This window comes from Andrena cerasifolii, chromosome 10, assembly GCF_050908995.1.
Source record: "Andrena cerasifolii isolate SP2316 chromosome 10, iyAndCera1_principal, whole genome shotgun sequence".
Taxonomy (NCBI): domain Eukaryota; kingdom Metazoa; phylum Arthropoda; class Insecta; order Hymenoptera; family Andrenidae; genus Andrena; species Andrena cerasifolii.
In genome coordinates this window covers 5,896,665-5,917,516 of record NC_135127.1, presented here as the reverse complement: position 1 = coordinate 5,917,516, position 20,852 = coordinate 5,896,665, and the positions used below count along the sequence as shown (strand labels likewise).

At 47.8% G+C, this 20,852-nt stretch overlaps 4 protein-coding genes across 32 annotated transcripts in view; 1 reads left to right on the top strand and 3 right to left on the bottom strand.

The window, feature by feature from the left end:
• Phcl-1 (pH-sensitive chloride channel 1) overlaps positions 1-20,852 on the top strand; it is a 73,808-nt gene that overhangs the window by 9,472 nt on the left and 43,484 nt on the right. The gene's annotated exons all lie outside the window — the stretch shown is intronic.
• On the bottom strand, positions 779-2,765 carry LOC143373618 (trypsin 5G1-like). The gene is made up of 2 exons (XM_076821014.1): positions 2,381-2,765; positions 779-1,695 (listed from the first exon to the last, which is right to left on the bottom strand). Exons 1-2 carry the CDS (start codon positions 2,517-2,519, stop codon positions 947-949), a joined length of 888 nt encoding a protein of 295 aa, XP_076677129.1. The 5' UTR covers positions 2,520-2,765; the 3' UTR covers positions 779-946.
• Positions 3,089-6,299, bottom strand: LOC143373619 (trypsin 3A1). Its single transcript, XM_076821016.1, has 2 exons — positions 6,150-6,299; positions 3,089-4,310 (listed from the first exon to the last, which is right to left on the bottom strand). The coding sequence occupies exons 1-2, from the start codon at positions 6,280-6,282 to the stop codon at positions 3,568-3,570; spliced, it is 876 nt and encodes a 291-aa protein (XP_076677131.1). The 5' UTR covers positions 6,283-6,299; the 3' UTR covers positions 3,089-3,567.
• Positions 9,698-12,257, bottom strand: LOC143374189 (trypsin-1-like). Its single transcript, XM_076822125.1, has 2 exons — positions 12,212-12,257; positions 9,698-11,623 (listed from the first exon to the last, which is right to left on the bottom strand). The coding sequence occupies exons 1-2, from the start codon at positions 12,255-12,257 to the stop codon at positions 10,905-10,907; spliced, it is 765 nt and encodes a 254-aa protein (XP_076678240.1). The 3' UTR covers positions 9,698-10,904.

Sequence of the window (20,852 nt, the reverse complement as noted above, 5' to 3'; positions counted from 1 at the left end):
CGCTCATTCTAAATTCCTGTCGAGGAGGTCGGAGCATTATGCGATAGGCAATAAAACGGCAAATAGTTAAAGTGGTAAATGAAGAAGTAGGTGAAGAAGTAAAAGAAGTTGAAAACTCCACGCAGCAGCGATACTTCTTCATATAAGTCCGGGACGGATTGAGGTAGCCGAGTCATTCTTTCAGTGTTAGATTTGTCTTGTCGAGCACTATTCATTTTGTTAATATCTTTACTGCCCTTTTTACTGAACTCGAGATTTTTTAAACTATTTTGGCTTGTATAATCTGCAAAGAAAATGTTTATTCGTTAGAATGTCACCATGTATGTTCGTACTTTTCATACCATCGCCCAGTAATCAATCGCTGGCACACCGCCGCCGCACTGTTCCACGATAATAACGAATAAATTCATTTTAACACACCCGCACAGTCTATGATTTCTCTGATGAGAGATTGCCCATAGACCTTGTCATGGAAAAGCACCTACCGGCGTCTAGATAATTACAGCCCACAGTTTTTTCTCTGAATAATCGCAAACCGGTATTTTCGTAATACTGAAATTCGACAGCCGGTTTTTCCAAAAGTCGGTTTTTGCATAAACCCTACTCGGTGCTCGGCGGCGCGCTGACTCATCAGGCTATAGTATCGATACGGAGTTGAATTTCGGCCTACAACTTTGAGAATATATTTTTGAAATGTTTTCGAAGCGATTCATGGAGAAATGTTTGTTTCTAATTTTTCTTTCGATTCATACGGTCTGGGTTAGGAGGGAATTCATTCCGCGTAACAAGAAACGGAAAACTCTGCCTTTAAACGAATGCTGTCTTTATTGATCTCGTCCGACGCCGCCAGCGCCGGACGCGCAAGTATTAGCCATACAAAGTGATTAAGGGTACTAGAGGGAAGTGTGTCGTCGCCGTTAGTTAGTGCATCTGGTAGCCGAGCTCCTTAAACCTTGATCCCCGTCTTGGAGGCGATCCAGTTGCTGAAAGCAGCCACTTCGGTGTGAACGCCGGGGTATCCCTTCCTGGCGCAGCCATAGCCCCAGGACACGAGCCCTGCCAGGCGATTGCCGATCGTCATGGGGCCGCCGGAGTCTCCTTGGCAGGCGTCCTTTCCTCCCTCAGGCACCGCCGCGCAGATCTGGCCCTCCGGGAGTCCTCCGTAGGACTGGTAGGCGTCGTTGCAGGACTTCTTAGAGACGATCGGCACGTTCACTGCCTTGAGCACCTCCGACGTGCTGCCGCTCTCCCTGGTCGCACCCCATCCGGTGATCGTTGCGCTGACTCCAGTGGTGGACACCTCGCCTTGCTTGAAGAGGCGGATCGGCTGGCGGGTCTTGTCCAGCTTGAACGGGGTGCTCACCTTGATGACGGCCACGTCGTTGACCGGCACTCCGTGCCAGTTGGTCTCGTAGTTCTCGTGCACTATGATCTGCGCTACCTTATGGAGGCTGCCACCGGAGGACTTCGTCGTGGTCCCGGCTCGCACGCTGATCCAATCCGCCGGGTACGCGATGCAGTGGCCGGCAGTGACCACCCACTGGTCCGAGATGATGCTACCACCGCAGAAACTGAAGCCGGAGGACTGCAAGGACACCTGATGCGGCACCTCCTCGATGCTCACGTCCCTGCCGCCCACTATTTGACCGGTGGGGGTGAGCGGGTTCAGGGGCACCAGTATGGGCACCGGGTCCGCTGCGAAAACGAGGGGGATCTTTTAAATTCTCTGATCAAGAGCTCTGCGTGACTTCTTAGAGGGGACGATGGACGTTTCTGAGCTGCACAGGGCATTTAGATCGTAGCTAGGTTTCGGTTGTGGATTCGGAGGCTGATTGCCGCGGAGCCTGGAGAGGGTGGTTTGCTTGGCCCTCCTGGGGTGCTATGTATTAGTTTCCCTTTGAACTCACTCTCTGCAGCCCGGAGCTCATTCCTGTTGTAGGACAGGCTCGTAGGATTGTTCGTTTGGATGCAGAGGAATAATTAATTTCGTTACACTTGGCAAATTAATGGGGAACAATTTCGTAAAATGGGTCTGCATCTAGCTGGGAACAGGAACGCGATATAGCGTGCAAATCACTTATTTACAGTCCGCGTTGTGTCCCTATTCACTGGCACACGACACAGCTGAATCTTGGCCCGGCAATAATCCGCCCGCGCCGTCCTCGGGGGCGGCGCGGTAATATTTGAATCCGGCATTTACCCACGCGGTCCAGACAACTCCCAGCTTTAATATCGCGTAATGAACTCCTGCCTCGGAAGTGCTACACAGGTAGGATCAATCGAGGTCGAAACTGACGCCCACAGGGAGAGCCGGAAAGAGATTCCCAGAGAGGAATCTACTACAGTCGCGTAAAATATTAGTTTGTCAGAGGATGATTACCTGCCGCGAAGGCCAGCAGAGAGAACAGACTCAGTTGCAGGAACATGTTGCTTCGGGTTTCCGTGTTGGTATGCCTCTTCTCCGCTATACTTGATGTATTTATACGAAAACTGGAGCGCATACATTGCACCGTGGGCATTACGGGCTTTTCGAAGAATGGTAAGATTACGATTTCTTAAGCCCACTTTAATCTGTACTTTCGGAGCCGCTACTGGAGAAAATCAATCAAAATGGTCTGCGGAGCTTTCCTGTGTTTTTTGTTGTCGCGTCTGCCACATTAGCGAGGGCTTTGAGGGGGAATCAACAGACGAGTCTCACCTCCGCGCTCGCACAGGTACTCGGCGTTTAGGCGTTCCTGCACCGGGCAAGGAACTATTCAGTCGAATCGGGCGATTGCCTAGAAATATACGCTAACTCTGTCGCGTTTGCTCGTAGATAATCTAGGTGCATGGCAATCGTAACAGATAAACGCGTCTGCGAGGATCGCTATCGTAGGATGGCCGAGAGATCAGCTTTATCATAGATCGCCGGCTCGATTAACCACCTCGCATTCGCGGTGGATTCACTTGTTTTCGTAGCTCGCGAACAGTTTACAGTCTGTTTGCGATCAGATGCACCCGGGCACGCTGTCGAGTGATCTCTTATCGCACTGCTCGGCTAAAGGTTGGATGATGATAGACAGAAAATAAATGGGAGCAACGTTTATTACTCTGTACAGCGGCTATTTACACGGTCTATTTACAAATAACATCGCGATGCGTTCTTACGGCTTAATCTCATAGTCATTAATCGGCAACTCTTGAGGCACGATTTCGATGGAGCCTGTGGCAACTGCTGGCAGAGAAAGCCTGAAAGGCTGGTATCAGCTTCTCAACCCATTCACGCGGGATCAAACTGGGCTCATTTCGATCTCTACGTCGAGCGTCTTAACGCATCCCAACGCGTGAATTCAGACCCCGCAGAGGCCCAACTTCAACGCGATATACGCTTTCAAAGGCAGTCATTCCCGATAATTTAACTAGAAAGTATTTCTAACGAAAGTTAGATTTTAAGATCCAGAAAATCTCCACGGTGCCCTAAAGCTCGTGCTTATTTTGCATATTGTTGAATCCAGCGCTGGCTATACCTATCCATCGACCCTGTATCAAACGACTTGTACTCCACCGTTCCTCGAATCCACCAGCGACTTAGATACCGCTGTTCTCTTTAATCCATTGGCGATAGTGCGAGACGTCCGTGTAAACCCCGGGGAAGTTGGGGCTCGCGCAACCCGCGCCCCAGGAGACGACGCCAGCCTGCTGCCCGCTAACAACTAAGGGGCCACCGGAGTCACCCTGGCAGGAATCCTTGCCACCCTTCGTGTACCCGGCGCAGATCTGACCCTCGGGCACGCCGCCGTACTGTTTGTACGCTTTGTCGCAGTTAGCGTGGGAGATGAGCGGCACGGAGACCTTGCGGATGATCGTGGGGAGTCCCGACACCTTGGTGTCCCCCCAGCCGGACACCAAACCCTGCTTCCCGACCAGGGACGCGGCGTTCCCTGAGTACAGCTTCACTGGCTTCCGGGACTTGTTGAACTGGAACTCGTCACCGTCCGCCAGGCGAAGCAGGGCGATGTCGTTGATGGGAATTCCGTTCCCGTTAGTACCGTAAGCCTTGTGCCTGATCACCTGCTGCACCCGGTGCGCAGAGCCACCGCTCACGTCGCTGGACCCTGAACGGATGGTGTACCGGCCGGCGCTGTAGTCGGTGCAGTGGCCCGCGGTCAACACCCAGTTCTTGGCGATTATGCTGCCTCCGCAGAAGAGGCGACCGCCCAGCTGCAAGCTCACCTGGTAAGGAACCTCGCTGATGGTCGTCTCCTCGCCACCCACGATACGACCGTCCATCATCAGCTGGATGGTGCCCTGGGTCTGGTTTATGGGGCTCCCTGCAAAGTAGATTATCGTCGTAGAACCTCAGGATTGTTGTTTCGGTAGGAGTTCGGGAAATAGGGATTCCACGCTGCTTAGTGTCAGAGTTAGGCATTAACTGAATGAAGAATTATTTAAATAACGGATGAAACAAAAGTTACTTTTGACTTTAGATTATATCACGAATGAACTTCATTTTTTCATTCGACTATCATTTCTTTAACTTTTATTTGTTATTCGAAATTTTTATTAAGATAAAATTTTTTCCCGTCTCTGCTTGGTGTGTACAGTGGCGCACTCGCGATTCAATCTTCGGGGGACCTGGGTTAAACGAAGAATAATATTCTGAATGCGAATTCAATACAATTCATTGGGTGTTATAAAAATTTATTTAAAGAATAAAATCCAGTTTTCTCTTCTTCTTACAAAGCTCATTTCTTGGGGGAGGGGGGGCGCCACTGGGTGTGTATGTATATGTAATTATCTCCTTTGAGTATTACTAGGAGCTGGTTGGTAATGCGGAGGCCCAGGATTAGAGTCCCAGAAGTGTTTATTTCAATCTTCTTTTATCTCTCTATCGTTTTGGAGTTGGCAAGGACCGAGTGAAAAGAGCACTTGGAGCTGCAATTGCTCAGGGCTTGATGAAACTACCGAATAACTCGCGCAGCCATGGTTTCAATAGAATTACACGGGCTCTCGCGAGTCGGCTGCTCCGCGAGATACGAAAGTCGACAATGGAGACGCCTCGGGAGATAAAGGGTAAAATTAACCCAAGCATCCTTCGGAGAGGCCAGTGGAACGCCGAGCGTATTACCGTTGAGCTACTTTTTGAGTAATTCAGCCGGAAACTTTTGCTCGCGGCAAGTTCCTCCGAGCCTCGACGTCGTACTTTAATTCGCGATTTACCCGATATTGCTATTCCTGGTAAATATGGAAATACGACTCCCAGGAACTTGCTCCTGAACGATCTATAGATCAACGAATTCTCCTCGAAGGGGCAACGAGGAACGGCTGGAAGTTTCATCGTATTTCCGCGAGGCGATAAATCGCCCGGAATCAGAAGACTTTCCCGCGAATCGTTATCCCTTAAGCCTTAAAAGGGGAGGTTCCGATCTAGAGCCCATAAAAATACGTGGTCTTTAGGAATTAATTAAAAGAAAACTACTATATATAATTTAATGGGGTTTCTTACATTGTATTAAGGATGTCTTGAATTATAGAAATATATTTTTTGTTTTATAATTAAACATTGCACGCGGCACTGGGGAGTCGTTAAAGTCGAGGCGTCAAAAAATTCATCCAAAGCGGTGGGACCTATACCTCTAAAAGTTATTATCCGATTCGACTGAAACTTTTTTTTTATTTTGAAGAATATACTTTTGGCTAGATGGGGGGCTAGGAAAAATTACAAAAATGACATTTTTTAGAAAATAACGACACTTGAAAGTTTGAAATCACTTTTTCCCTATATTCAACGCCTTTAAAAATTATAAATCTTGAATTTGTTTGTATTTTTTTTTCTGGTTCCCTCCCTAGCCAGAAGTATATTCTTCAAAATAAGTTTCAGTCGAATTGGATAATAGCTTTTAGAGATACAAGTCCCACCGATTTTGAGAACACTGTTTCGAGAAAAACGCGTTTAAAGTTTTACGTGAGCCCCGAGTGGACGGTTGTTAACCATGCATTAGCCGCTACTCAAATGCCTATAACTTCGGGAATTTTACGAATTTCAACAAATCCTTTTAAACGCGCATTCCTAAAAGGTTGAACATTCGAAAAATGAAATAAAAAAAGTATATTTGTAGACCGGAACCTCCCCTTAAGCCAGTTTCTTTCTGCAGTGTTTAAAAACTTACCGTTGGCTAGGGCCGCGAGGGCGAGGATCGCCACGAACTTGTCCATTCCGTAGAAGCTTGCCATGCCGCGAGGTCTATCACCACTATGATTCCAGATCGATCCCGCGTGGCCGGTATTTATAGTAAAAATCATTGACGCCAATAATACTATCGCATCGTGATCTCGAAACTAATCTCGAATCTCGCCCTCTTCTTGTGAATCGATCGAACCACTTTATCTATCTATCTCTCGAGCAGCAGCAGCTTTTTTCGACCGATATTTCACGCCGATAGATAACCGCGCTCCGTGGAAGAGGTCAAGAGACGCGTAGGGAAACTATTATCGGAGAGTTTTAATCTAGATCTCGAGAGGGCTATCGATCAATCGTCTCGGCGCGGCGTCGCTCGTTAAATTATTACGCACGTGTCACGTCCATCTTCTCCTTTGCGGCCACCTCCCCGCGTCTATCTCCTTGCTTCTCTAATTCATCTCTGTTAAAGGCATCTTTCATAATTTATACAGAATTTCTGAGTAAAGTGGGGTAGAGTGTAATGGTTACAGCACCTACTAATGGGTAGGCTATTGAATTATACAATTAATTATACAATTGTACGTAGAGTCGATCAGTAGGAACATTATTATTATTCCATTTCAGTTTAATTGTAGTATCTAATTTTAGTCAATGCTTAGTATTACATATGTTCGTATGGTTAGGCTTATTAACAGTCCCTACTGCTGCCTCGCATTTACACTTATCTTATTTTCTCTCTATCTATTACATCTGCCTCTTAATGAGTAGATAATAAAATCGTAATAATAATAATATTAATAATTAATTATCATTAATTATTATTATCAACGGGAAACTCTTAAGAATACAGAGAAATGAAACATAACAAAAGGAGAGTAATACAGCCCGAGGAACTTGTACCCTAAACGGTAATATTGCTCATGCACTATAAACGCTAACACGCTAATATTGTTCGGCTACTAACTGGATCTAGCCAGTCGTCAGTTACGATCGAATCTCGCGAGAGAATGCTTATCGGTGTTGATAAATATATAATTTCTGTAACACTCGATTGTGGTCAGATAGACCGACAGCAATTACCACGATTACAGATTCCCGGCCGAATAGGGATAAAAGTTAATTATCGTCTCTGTTTGATCGTTATTTATTTGGGTTTAGATAATCATGCGTAGGCGGCGGTGTGTACACACCGGGGAACCGCTGCTCGATAATACCGTTCGCGGTGACAATTTTAATTTCCGCGAAGATTAAGATCCGTTTAATGCCGACGCAGCCGTGATTGGCTCGTCAAACTTTTAAAGGTCGTCCCTGCATGCCAACTTCTTTTTATCGTTTCACCGCTGACTGACCCACATTGATAAAAATAAAACAAAGTAGGTACACGCTAACCACGCGGCGGGGAGGGTGAAGCGCGACGATAGTCGATAGTCCCGCGGTTTATTGATGAGACACTTATCGCCCACCGCTCGAGAGGAGCGCGGCAAGTAGGCAGTGTATAATAGATCAGTCCAGCTCTCCAGCTCCTCGCGCATGGTTCCCGATCCGCCTCCGTTTTGGTGGCTCTTAGCGATTCCTCGAGTTTCATTTCCGAACGTTTAACTCTTCCAAAACCCCGAGAAAAACTATCGAACCCAGACCTCGCGGCATGGCAAACTGTTTTAGTAAATAAACCTGTTAGCGCCAGCCCTTTGATACTTGAAAAATGAAACTAAAGATAGGTAAAGTAAGGAGAAAAGTTATACTTAAAGTATTGCTAGATCCGAAGGAAGGAGGCATGGAAGGATTAAGCGACTAAATTCTCACAGCGAGAAAGGATATTCCCGCCCGTGTTCCCAGGAGGAATTTAAACGACTGGAAACCGCCGGGAGCGCGCCACCCGCGAGACATTATGCAAACAAACCGCGAGGATCCTCGCCAGCTGGAGCGAACCACTCGCCAAACGATTAAGAGCTTTCGTTAGGCCCGCTGGCTGCAGAGAGGCGAGGTGGCCGTCCCCCGAAGTGGAATTTATCGAGCGATCGTCGCGTGTCATCGACGGCGCGGAATCACTAGGGCTTCCTAAGCTCGGAATTAGAGTAAACGATGGTGGAGGCTCGCAATTATTCCGCCGCGTTTGAGCCGCGTCCCACGGCCTCCGGTAACTTCCTCGAGTTCCACCGGACTCGCGCCATTTCGGGATGGGAAAAGAAGCCTCCATCTTCGGCGAGCCAGCGCCGCTTCCAACAAGTGGCTATCTCCCGCCTCTTCGCGAACAGTCCCAAAGCTGCAAGGGAATCACAGACGCGGCATTAACGGGAGATCGTGCGATCCGCCTGGCGTCCCAGGGGCGCGTTCGATTTTCCAAGACAGCGCGCAGCTGCGTGGGTGTACGCTCGTGAGAAAATTTCTAAATATTTAGACGGGCCTGGGAAAGCGATCGTTACTATTCCTAGAAACGGGTCATCGTTGCAGCTCGAGAGCATTGTGTCGAAAATGGCACCGCGGGTTCGACAGGGTCAGAAGTAGTTTTCGGACGGTGACTAAATGAATTTCCGTCGGGGCTCTTCCCTCCGCCCGAGAACCCGACGCTTCTGCTGGGTCGCGCGGCAAATGTTTGAATTAATCTCGAGCGGTGTCCATGGATCGTAAAGAGCTGCCAGTTGGCCCCGTCCACGGTTCAGGATTTTCGCGTAGGGATTCCTTGGTGCTGGCCGATTCGGTTAAAAATAAACCCGCTTGTCTTCCTCTGGACAAACGCTCCGCATCGTTCCACCCAGGGCCTTTGATCGCTGCGTTCCAGAAACGGCGAAACGAATTAATTACGGAGATACGGAAGCTCCATTGGATTCCCTTTGATTCTTTCACTCGAAGCGCGAATGGAAATGTTTATTACCGAAGGATTCCTTTCATGAGATAGCTACGAACTTCCCTAACTTCGGTCAACCCCAGCTGAACGTGGATCAGTCCCTGATCTGTGTTTTCTCTTTAAACTTATTAATGACTTTCTTACTAATTATAGTGTTCGCGGTGCCCCAGCATTTCCTATGACGATCTTGACTTTCTTACAAATACAGTATCGCGTGTTATTATTATTATTGAACGGGTGTATTACCCTTTAGTTGACAATGATAAGAAATAAAGGAAACGGAAAGAAGCGATTACACGTGAACGAGAAGGAGGATACAAATTCAGGAATATCTTGCAACAAGTGCCGTTATTGCGTTACTAATATATTTTACTGAGATTCTCTAGGTCTCCAGCCCATTAAATAAATCTAATAATAATACCAGCTCCCGTTCCGTCTCTCTGAACGCGTGAAAGCTTCTGGCAAGGCTGGAGCATCCGCGGGATTAAGCCAGCAAGTTACTATCGGCTTTTAAAACTCGCTGGCGCGGAGTCGCTTTCACGGAAAGCATCGCGCGTAGTCGTGCGGGGGTGAAGTACAAGTGCTCCACGTGTTCGCTTCAATTGTCGGGAGGAAAGTTTTATCGCGAGCTGTCAGCGGTTGGCAGCGCCCTAGCCTCGTTGCTCGACTGCTGTATCCGGTCTATCAAAGACAACTGCATCCCGCTTCCGCCTGTCGAGCCCACTTCCATTCGAGACGCGGATGCAAGCGGCGGGAAAATCTGAAATCATCGCTCTAAATCCAATTCCGCGTATTCCATTCTATTACGGAGCCTGCTTTCCACAATTTACGGTGTAATCGAAGAGAGGGGGAGTGGCAGCTCCTCGAAATATACAGGCAGCTGCGGAATAGGTGGCATCTAGGTCCCGATAACGAAATTTATTCCACCGTTTCGACATATTTCCATGAATTCCCAGGTACTTCGAGGCCGCTCGAAGTCGACGGCAATTCTTACGAGGGGCAGGGGGCGGTCGGAGGGGGTCGCGTGCTCCCGGAGGATGCGGGAAGGGAACGTAAGTCGAGCAAGGTATTACGGTCCCGACCCCGGATGACCCGAAACGGATGCCACGGGGCGGGGAGCGGGGCTGATTCTCTCTGCCTACCCCGTGACGTCATAGAGGGTGAAAGCCAGCCAGCGGGAGGGCGGGCTGCTGCGTGCAGCGCATCGAGGACTGACCGACCCCATTTGCCACCGCTTTTAGCTGCCACTTTAGCCCGAGAGTATTAGCCTCCATGTATCTCGCGAAAGGATACAGTGAAATACTGGAAAGCTATTAGAACCGAGAGCTCCGGGCGCGAACGAGCCCTGCGCGCTCTCTAAACCTTGCCCCCACCGTATTGGAAAATCTCCAGGATCTGCGTCGAGTAGCTTTCCTACCCCTCGCGCCAACAAACCCCCGCAGCTCTCGCCGTTTAACCCTTTGCGCGCCGCACAGCCACTGCTGGCGTGGACCCAAGGCGCGGCCGCGCCGATGCAAAAGAGTTACGGTCGAAAGAAGCCAGCAATTTCCTTCCCCAAATCACCCCGCATCTGTGCCACGGAGTCCCCGAGTCCTCCACTTCCGAATCGCGAGTTGACCGCATGGACCAGCGTTTCGCAATTTAAAGTAACTTCCCGGCGCAACCAAGTGCCCCGGTGCGCGTCCCATTTCGCCGAGGGAAATCTCCCGCATTATCGCGGAATTTATCCCGCGTAACAAGGAACGGACAACTCTGCCTTGACATGAATGCTCTCTTTATTGATCTCGTCCGACGACGCCAGCGCCGGACGCTCAAGTGATTAAGCCATACAAAGTGATTAAGGGTACTAGAGGAAAGTCTTGCGTCGTAGTTAGGTAGCGCATCTGGTAGCCGAGCTCCTTAACCACTGATCTGCGTGGTGGACATGACCCAATCCCTGACAGGGTACAATTCGGTGTGAACGTCAGGGTATCCCTTCTCGCCGCAGCCGTAGTGCCAGGACACGAGCCCGGCCAGCTGATCGTCGACCGTCACGGGGCCGCCTTCGTCTCCATTGCAGACGCCCTTTCCTCCGGGCGCCTCAACGCAGATCTTTGCCTCCGGGAGTTTTACGAGTTCCTCGTAGGCCTCGTCGCAGGACTCCTTAGTGATGGAATTCAGGTAGAGTCGCCGGAGTGTATTCCACTGGGTACCGGACTCGTCGGTCGCCCCCCATCCCGTGATCGTGGTTCTGACTCCGCTTCGGACTACATCCTTCGAGATCTGAATGGCCTTGGGGATTCCGTTCAGGTCGATCGGGGGCCTCAACTTCAGGACGGCCACGTCGTTTATGGGCACTCCGTGGTTGTTGATGGTGTAATTCGGGTACCGTATGATCTCATCTACCGAGTGGATGGTGCCGCCGGACGAATGCTTCGTGGACCCGGCTCGCACGGTCATCACATTCGGCGCGTAGCTGGTACATTTGGCTGCAGTGATCACCCAGGACTTCGAGAGGATGGCACCACCGCAGTGACTCTTGCCCAAGGCGTGCAGGGACACCTGGTACGGCACGTCCTCGATTTTCACGTCGTGGCCGCCCGGAATATATACGGATGACTCATCCGGCGTTGGTACCGCTGCGGAAACGAGGGGGATCTTTTAAATTCTGTGATCAAGGGCTCTGCGTGAGAACATCTCGGAGGGGATGATGGACGTTTCTGAGCTGCGCGAGACATTTAGATTGTAGTTAGGTTTCGGGACTAGATTTGGAGGCGGATTGCTGGGAAGGGGTGGTTTGCTTCAGCCCCCCCGGGGGTGCTAATTGTGGCCCTTTGAACTCGCTTTTGGAGCCCGGGGCTCGTTCGCGATGCACGTTCACCGGCTCGATTGTTCGTATGGGTTTAGAGGAAGATCCGAAATTCATTTCGTTACACTTGGCTCGAAATTAATGGGGAGCAGTTTCGTAAAATGGATATATATCTAGCGGGCTACAGGAACACAATACAGCGTGCAAATCATTGATAATAATCCGGTAATTACCCTCGCGGTCCAGACAACTAACAGCTTTAATATCGCGCAATATAACTCCTGCCTCGGAAATGCTACACAGGTAGGATCAATCCAGGTCGAAACTAACGCCCACAGGAATCCAGAGAGCAGGAAAGAGATTCCCAGAGAGGAATGTTACAGTCGCGCAAAATATTAGTTTGACAGAGGATGATTACCTGCCACGAAGGCCAGCAGAGAGAACAGACACAGTTGCAGGAACATGTTGATTCGGGTGTCCGTATTGGTATGCCTCTTCTCGGTGAATACTAGGTGTATTTATACGAAAATCGGAGGGTATACCTTTCACCTCGGGAATTGCAGGTAGGGTTTGTTGGTTCTTAAAAACTGGGATTAAAAACTGGTCGTTTGGATAAATGTGTAAAATTCGAAACTGGTTTTTAAATTTAAAAACCAGGCTTTAGATACTAGGATTATTGGTAAATATTTTAAAGTATGTTTTCAAGGCCATCGTTCTGACAAGTTTCTCCTATACCTGTTACCGCCGCTCGGCTTTAGTTTTCGAGATATTCGCAAACTACTGTGATCGGTAGTAGCTTTGGGTGAAATGGAAAAACTACTTACAGGCACAGGTATATGCGTTTGGTTAGAAATTGGAAACATTTCTGCCATCGTGTCGAAAAAAGCCACCATGCGATCGTTAAACTTATGTTGTCGACGGAATGAAAGCTCTCCTATACCTATATCCCGCATAATGAGATGCACGAGTTCCATAATGAGGAATATTAGCTCTCGTATCTCCCCACGCACGCTCTATATTCTACGTATGTGCTCCAGTGTCTGGATCAAAAAAGTTCATTTTATGATGCACGGTTAGATGTTGGTAACATTCGTGTTTCAAACATTTCGGCTTTCCACGAATCCGATATTATTGTAGTGCCCGGTTTATTCCACTTCTGAGTAACCCCAAGTAATGTTTCGGCATTTCTGTTTGCGACATGTTCAACAAATAGCTTCTTAGTCGATCTTTCGATAGCAGCAAAAATCTACCGGCTAGAAACTAAACGGTCTTTATTAAATTTACGTTTCCCTATTTTCGCTTCGTCAATTTCCAGTACCTATTGTATTTCCCCTCCCTATTTGACGTGAGTGTTTCTCAATGCGTAATACGCATGGTTCTCGACAAAAGCTGGCCCAATCAACAGTGGCGGCTGAGGATATGTCCAATTCGCTCATTCAAAATTCCTGTCGAGGAGGTCGGAGTATTATGCGATAGGCAATGAAACGGCAAATAGTTGAAGTGGTAAATGTAGATGAAGAAGTAAAAGAAGTTGAAAACTCCACGCAGCAGCTTCTTCATATAACTCCGGGATAGATTGAGGTAGCCGAGTCATTCTTTCAGTGTTAGATTTGTCTAGTCGAGCACTAGGTATTCGTGTTGTTAATATCATCACAGTCTTTTTTACTGAACTCGAGATTTTTAACTATTTTGACTACTTATAACTATCATAACTATTTAACTATTTTATAACTTGCTTATTTTCAAGTTAAAGTTTCAGCTCCAAGTGTTCAGAAGTTGATAAGTCTATTAGTTTAAATTATCAGTGAAAAAGGAAAATAAGAGATTAATCTAACCACGACTGAAGTAATTAAAGAGCTATGTAAAAAGAAAGGATAACTGAATTTTATTCTTTAAATACATTTTGGCATTAAATTTATTCCTATCCGTTCAACTGGGCTGCCCCAAGATTAAATCCTGAGTGCGCGACTGCAGCTTTTATTCTCTTTTAACTTCTTTTAATTTAACACGTGCGTGATTCTTGAAACGCAGGGCTGCCCGATCGCCTGAAAGATGGAAGGATTAATTGGGCCTGTGTCTCGAGCATCGAATTCAGTTTTATTTATAATTAGTACGCTTGAGTTATAGGTGCTTTCTCGGGCTTACCGCTCGAGCGAACAATCGTACATTTCGGTGCCATTATCTCCTTTAATTACCGATGCCGGTGCGCGTGCACCCCGTGCCAAGTCTTATTGCGATCAGCGAGCTGCCGGGTGTCGCCCAGCTATTTTCGGTATGCACGAAGGACGCTCGGCTAGATCACGAAAATACTGTCGGCCCGTGGGTCAAGGCCGCCGATCCGACGCGTCTGGATCCTTCGTAATGCGCCGCGGGTTGCAACTCCTCTCCCTATAAAAAAATCTAAGGGGGAAGAATCGATGTCGCTCCGCGTCGGGATTCACTCCAGTGGCTCGGATCTTCTTCCGCGATCGTGGCTTCCCGGGGCGGTCATCGAAGCTTCCACTCGGTTTTAAACCAACCCTCCTCCGACCACCCGCTTTCGTGAGTTATTCAGTGACCAGGCGATAATTGCTCTCGCCAGCCGAAACTTCTCGGGGGCGCGATCCAGTAGCCAATCGGTCGCGCCCCAGAAAACCGGCAGGGGCACATTTGGGATTATAATCGCGATTTTACTCGCCTCCATTCCACTCCGACAATACTCTCGTTCTAATTGGTAATTAACATTAATTGCATTCCGGTCGAAATGAGTCGTACGCCGGCGGCGACTAATTCCCAAGGCATCTCGGTGTGCATCCAGGCAAATTGCATTCCGCTGCCGCGACTCAGCGCCGCGAAAGCAGCCTCGTGAAAAATCGCTAGTAATACATGCGCGCGTGGGATTCGTCGTCTCCGAACACTTTGGTGCCTCGCAGAGCCGTTAATTTTCGTCTATAAATAATCCCGCTATTAGGAGCTTGTCCGTCGAACTTGATCGATAACCCTTCCTGCGCCCACTTGATCCGTAGATTAATTAAGAACGCCGAACGATAAGTGGTCGTCGACGGTGCCGAGCGTGATTACCGATATTAATATTATCAGCCACTCGAGGGGCCACAGAAGTGCTGCTCCGGTAGACGAGTCCACGTGGCGTGGTGCGCAGGCACTTGTGCGGGTTGTTGGGATACCTACGAGAGACTTGATTCCGCGAATATTCTGTACGCGTGGACTGGTTTCACTTGGCGGAAACGCGGCTCCCAGGGCGAGGGTGGAAGGGATGATAACGGCCGAGTACGTACGACAATTACAGAGATAATGGAACGTTCTGGTTCTTCTGGCCCCGTCCCGTCTCTCGTTCCCTGCTTTTACCGGGGTGGTCGTTTTTAAAGGAGCACAGATAAAGTAACGGGAGACCAGCGCTTTTTCGAGTGTGTTATTAACCTCGTTTCCCGCCGCGCCGTCCCGGTCGACTCGTATCGCTCTGAATTCGCATTCTGCCTGTACGAACGCAACGCTCAAGTCTCGCCCTTCGTCTTCGCTCCGGCTTTGTCGCTCGCGCGTCCCGACTCGCTTAGCGATTCGACGCGTCAAGTGCTCCAGCTTGTTCGAAAGTGTGTCGACTGAGAATCCTGATCTGTGTCGACCGAGGGTGGCATCGAGATGCGTGGGTGCTTGAAACTCCTTTGCTCTGACTTGCGAGGGGAGATCCGCCATCCTCTGGCAACAAGTTTCTGATCAGACGCACTAATGAGAAATTTACTAAAATCATTCAGGTTTTAGAACTATAAAATATTATTATATGTAGTTAAAAGTGATGGGGAACTAATTGTAAGGGTCTGCGTTAGGTTTCTGACCGAACTATCCGAAGTTGATTAAACGAGATGGGTTTCTTACTTCCAGAGGCTAAATCAAAATATTTACTTGCAAAAAAGAATAAGAAGGAACCCTTACAAATTTGTAAGGAACGTGCAAATTGGACAGTGGAGGACTAAGTAGTCGAAAGTGAAATTTAGTGATGAGTTATACGTAGATATGTATCGGGGCAGGAAATGACAGAGGAAACTTTTTTGGCGAAATTCCCATGAAATGTTTCATGAAGGTTACTTTAATGTTATACTGAAATATCCTCAATCTTATATCATTTGGAGCTGTGCGGCAGAGAGAGAGGAATGGAAAAATTATGTATTCTTTATCTGAATGTTAATTCTGAAAAAATACATATATTCATAGTCTAGAATTTTTTTTAATTTCGAGCATAAAAGACTGGTTTGAAGATCCTTCACATTTGATTTTTGGAGATGATAATGCCAGCTGGTCACCGCAGCAGAGCAGTCGAAACCACTGATAACAGCACGGCATTAAAAGAATGAAGTGGCCATTGAACAGTACCGAGCTATAAACCCTAGCGAGAACATATGCGCAAAATTGAGGAAACTGGTTCGCGAGAAAAAGCTACGGAATAAAGAAGAACTTCGGCAAGCCATAAGATTATCGCGGAGAGTAATTTCACCCACGGATTGTAAAAATCATATTTATTCAATACCACAATGTATAGAAACTGTCATACGTAAGGGATAGTGAGGGAATTGCGAACGCGGAGTAAACCCGAACACCGCGATATTCGCTGAATTCGCTTGTCCTCTCCTCCCGCGATATTGTTACATGATGTAATTAGCTATGATTAGTATTAAAGAAACTGTCACCACGAAACGCTGCCCGCAACCGCGAAGATAGTGGTCGTGAAATATTTTCGTAGCTTTTCTTATAATTTTACGCTCGAGTATTTTGAGTCTATAGTGCATTAAATCTATACTACTTAACAAAGCATAATTTTTAACCCCCCCTACAATTACTTCCCCATCACTTTTAACTGTGCATAATATTTTATAGTTCTAAAACATGAATGATTTTAGTAAATTGCATTTTAGTGCGTCTGATCGGAAACTTGTTGCCAGAGGTTGTACTACTGTGCCCTTGTATTTACCTATTCTACTGGGATCGCAGGTAAACTTGATTAGAAGTGATCGATTACTTTTGTACATCGAATGAGAACAATTGAAGCGACAATCGATGGGGAAGTCTCATCTTGAAATTCCTTGGATGGTCTGACTCGTACAGGGAGATACTACTGTGTCACGGCCCCTCGAAGGCCAGGCCACCCCTCCGTCTAGTTGAACCTTCCCTCCGCAAGCCCACGACTTCCGTTCCAACGGCTACGTAGAAAATTCCCCTCCGAGTCCATTCATTCGCCAGCGCCAGTCCCGGCGATACGTTATCTTCGAGAGCGTATTATCCGCCCGATTATATCCCCGTCGCGACCGATTCCATTCATTATCAACAGGTTTTTCCTGAATTAGGGCGCTTCGGCCGAAGCGTCGATAGGCTTCGCTTCTCGCGCCGATTATTTAATGGCTTGGATGCATCGAACGATTGGCGCGAGCCACTCGATCCCTGAGAATATCCTCGGGGTCGCCTCGATGTCTATCCGTCGCGATATCGGCTCGCGCAGTCGAGAGGGTACTTGCCCGTGGATGGAGGGGCTCCTCTCGATAAAATATACGCGGAAGAACCAGCCCTAACTACGACGCGGAGGTCCGTCCGGATATAAATAGCAAACCTTCCCTTCTATACCTGTCCCGCTAAATCTCTTTTTTAATTGGAGGAGAATCGCGAGTCCCCGTGTTCGTTAATGGGTGATTAGCAGTCAGGAGGTAAAAGCAGAACGACTTTTTGTACAAAGATTTTTATATTTAGGTAAGGAAGATTTTAACAAGTTTTTGTGTTATATCATACTTTATCTTAAAATAAGATATTTGTTTCTTAATTTATACAGAATCGTCTGCTCCAAGCCGACGCAGTAAACCGTCTGCTGTCTCCAAAATGACGAAATTATAAAATCGTAATTTTCTACCCTGGTGACTGCGAATAACCCCTTAATGACAATTTATCAATAGCGGAACACTGGCCGAATTGAATTACATGTACCGCCGTTTTTTCCGTGGATCGGCGATCCCTTTCCTATTGTACAGTGATATCGCTGTAAATGATCGGAGCGGTGGAAGCCACTTGACAGACGCGTGAGAGGCTATCGATCGACGAGATCGACGAGGCGCGATTAGCCAGAGTCACGTTACGCTAAAATTGGCACGTCACTCGCGATTAGGGACGTTCCTTGAACCGGTCAATTGCGTCGTTTTAATACGACACGATTGATTAGGCCCACGGGGATATCGATATCGGTATCGACGAGATCTCGCGGACCTCGAGGACCCTCTCGACGCATTCCGCTCTCGGCTCCGATAACGCTATCGGCGACACGTCGATATTGGGTCAAAATAAATATTACGTGTGTTTACTCACGCGAATCTTTCGTCAAAATAAATATTCATGTCGCTATAACTTGGACGCAACACGCTTCAGCGCTCGGCAACCATATGTCGCGAATCCTTCGCGTCATCCGAGCCACCAATTAATATTTTCACTGGATTGCAAATTTACCGACTTTTCAAATGCCGGTAGTTCGGTTAAATTTTCAATCAAGACCCGCGTACCGGTAATTTACTGGTCATTTCTTAAGGTATCGAAAATATAAGAGTAAACATTACAAAAAAAATTGAACTCTAATCGCGCATTATAAAAAGTATATGCAAATAAAACTGTTCTGAACGTAAAATATAAAATGATATAACACAAAATAGATATATTTGTATAACTATTGACAATACTTATTAATATAGATCTTCACCACGAAAACAATAAAAAGTATCTTAACTTACATATATAATTAATTATTTTTTATTTAACAATTCTTTTTAAAAAATAAGCACGCAAAGAACATAATTTGTCCAAACTTTGGTCACCTGATAAAACGCTCTCAGATTCTACACTTGCTGGTCGGGTAGTCATTAAGAAATCATATGCCATTTGTAGATATTTTCTCTTTACTTTTTCTACTTGAAAATACGTCCATTATTTTTATGGCTTGATTCAGAATTTTAGTTTCCATTTGGATCAGAGTTGGTTCTTCGTGAGATACTTCAGTTGTCGTCTTTATTAGTAATTTAAGTGTTTTTTTCACTGCTAACGTAGTAGATATCGACGGAATTAATGAACGCATACATGCGCTACATTGCTATACATAATTGATCGAATTGCCGATAAAAATTTAAGGGTATTTCTCGCGATTTACCGGCATTGCAATCCCTAGCTGCACGGCTGCTCTAGCTCCGACTCTATCGCGTCATAAACGGCATATGACCTGTCCCCTGCGCTTGAAGAATCGAGAAGTGAATCATAGATTTAGCATAAACTAGCTAGCCTCCATTCAAGGCCAGCAAGATTCCCAAGAAGGATAAATCTGTCTGCCGTTTTACTGCGCTATACCCAGTCCATCCACTTTCACTCGAGCCTGTGTCTAGCCCGAGATCATCGATCATCCGTTATCGCGGCCGGGGATTATAGTTATCGGTTGTTTGCCCGCAATCGTGCCAGCGCGATGCATTTTTCAGTGGCTTTGATCACGCCCGGGAGCAGAAGGAACGCTCCCCGACGGCGTACGTATAAGGGTAATCGCGGAGTCGGTCGGTGGAAGGGTCTGAGGATAGAAGAGGCCGCGGCCAGTTAATAAAAGTAAGTCGGACGGCGATCCATACGGCTGGCGTCCAACGTTCTATGATTCCCGTCTCGGCGGCTTTACTGTCTGAGCGGGCAGTTTTTCAAGGGATCGGCCACGAGAAGGGAACATCCAGGGGCTAATAAAGGAAACGTTAGTAGGTCTCGGGGGTACTAGGGTCGGACAGGTGCGATCGTTCTCACGTGAGCCTCTCGCTGCTTCTCTCCCCCGATCAATGCCTTGGATCACGATTTCATTTCGAAAACCTGTACCGAGTAATAGCTTCCTTGGCTTCCCTATCGGCTGAACTTGGAAGCGCTTGTCTGCTGAGTTACTATTTCTACGATAGCCGAATTCAAGCGAGCTTTAACCACCTGTTCAATATTCGAAGCAACCTGGCGAGCCTAAAGCACTCGCAACACTTAGGTCCACGAAGGTGCAGGGATATCGATCGACCCTGCCGGGGCGCATTCGCCAAGTTCGAAACGCGTCTCGTCCCCAGTTTGTTTCCAAGGTGTCGTGATCGTAACGGTCCAAGGTCGCGGTGAATTATTTCCTTCCCTTCCTTTATCGATGCAAATAACGCTCTGCGTACAGCTATGCGGTACGGGACGAGCACGCGAAACCGTCTTTACGACCGAGCCGATACAGTTTCACTCTCGGCCCGTAGAAATAACGAGGACCGAGCTCCGCGGCAACAAAGCCAGCCCCCTGAACGAACGTCGATCGATCATTGCATACCCGAGCTGGTGTTCTCACGAGGCGAAGGTGCGCAGCTCTCGGAACGGGGGATGAAAGTTTACGAGGGAGTAAAATATGGCAAGGGGGTAGACACTTGGTGTTTGGGAAACGGCCTATGGTGCGATATTAGCACATAGGTGGCGCTCCATTAATTCGGGTTATGCAGAGTACGAAAGAGAGTCCCGTTGGAGAGTCGGCGTTGGGGGAATCGGCTAAGGCGGCTGCCCAGCGCGCATTGGATCCGAAGATCGCGGGTTCGAGCCCCGTAGCCCGAGGTGTTGTTTCCCTTTTTCTCCTACACGTGACTAGAACCTGCGAGCCGAAGGAGAAACGGTGCCGAGGCACAGTAACGGAAATTAAAAGTTAAAAGTTAATTCCAACGTCCTCGAAGCACTGGGACGGGGGGGTACAGCGAGAGCGAATTGATGGGCGTCAGATATCGACTAGGATGGATGGTGTTCTCGGCATTATTCTCGTTTATAACGGAAAATAGGACGCCTACGCAAAAATAGCATGGTTGGATCGATAAGCAGCGCTGTGGGAGGTTGCCGCCGGTTCTCCTCTCGACCGCGCATAATTCCATCGATCCTGGCCCAGACGTGTATCGCTCCTTGCGACGGTGTCCTGCCCGTCGTAAATCACCGATATCCTTCGTCGGAACCACGCGCGCCTCGATGGATTTGCCTCTCGCGAGGGGCCCCCTCCGTCCAGATTTATCGTCCCGTTTTTC

Bases quoted from the DNA above. Each gene is read 5' to 3' on its own strand.
- LOC143373618 (XM_076821014.1), bottom strand. From the start codon at position 2,519: ATGCCCACGGTGCAATGTATGCGCTCCAGTTTTCGTATAAATACATCA. The intron at 1,696-2,380 runs GTAATCATCCTC...TCGTTTTCGCAG, and splicing joins TCTGCTGGCCTTCGCGGCAG to CGGACCCGGTGCCCATACTG.
- LOC143373619 (XM_076821016.1), bottom strand. From the start codon at position 6,282: ATGATTTTTACTATAAATACCGGCCACGCGGGATCGATCTGGAATCAT. The intron at 4,311-6,149 runs GTAAGTTTTTAA...TCTACTTTGCAG, and splicing joins CCTCGCGGCCCTAGCCAACG to GGAGCCCCATAAACCAGACC.
- LOC143374189 (XM_076822125.1), bottom strand. From the start codon at position 12,257: ATGTTCCTGCAACTGTGTCTGTTCTCTCTGCTGGCCTTCGTGGCAG. The intron at 11,624-12,211 runs GTAATCATCCTC...TCGTTTCCGCAG, and splicing joins TCTGCTGGCCTTCGTGGCAG to CGGTACCAACGCCGGATGAG.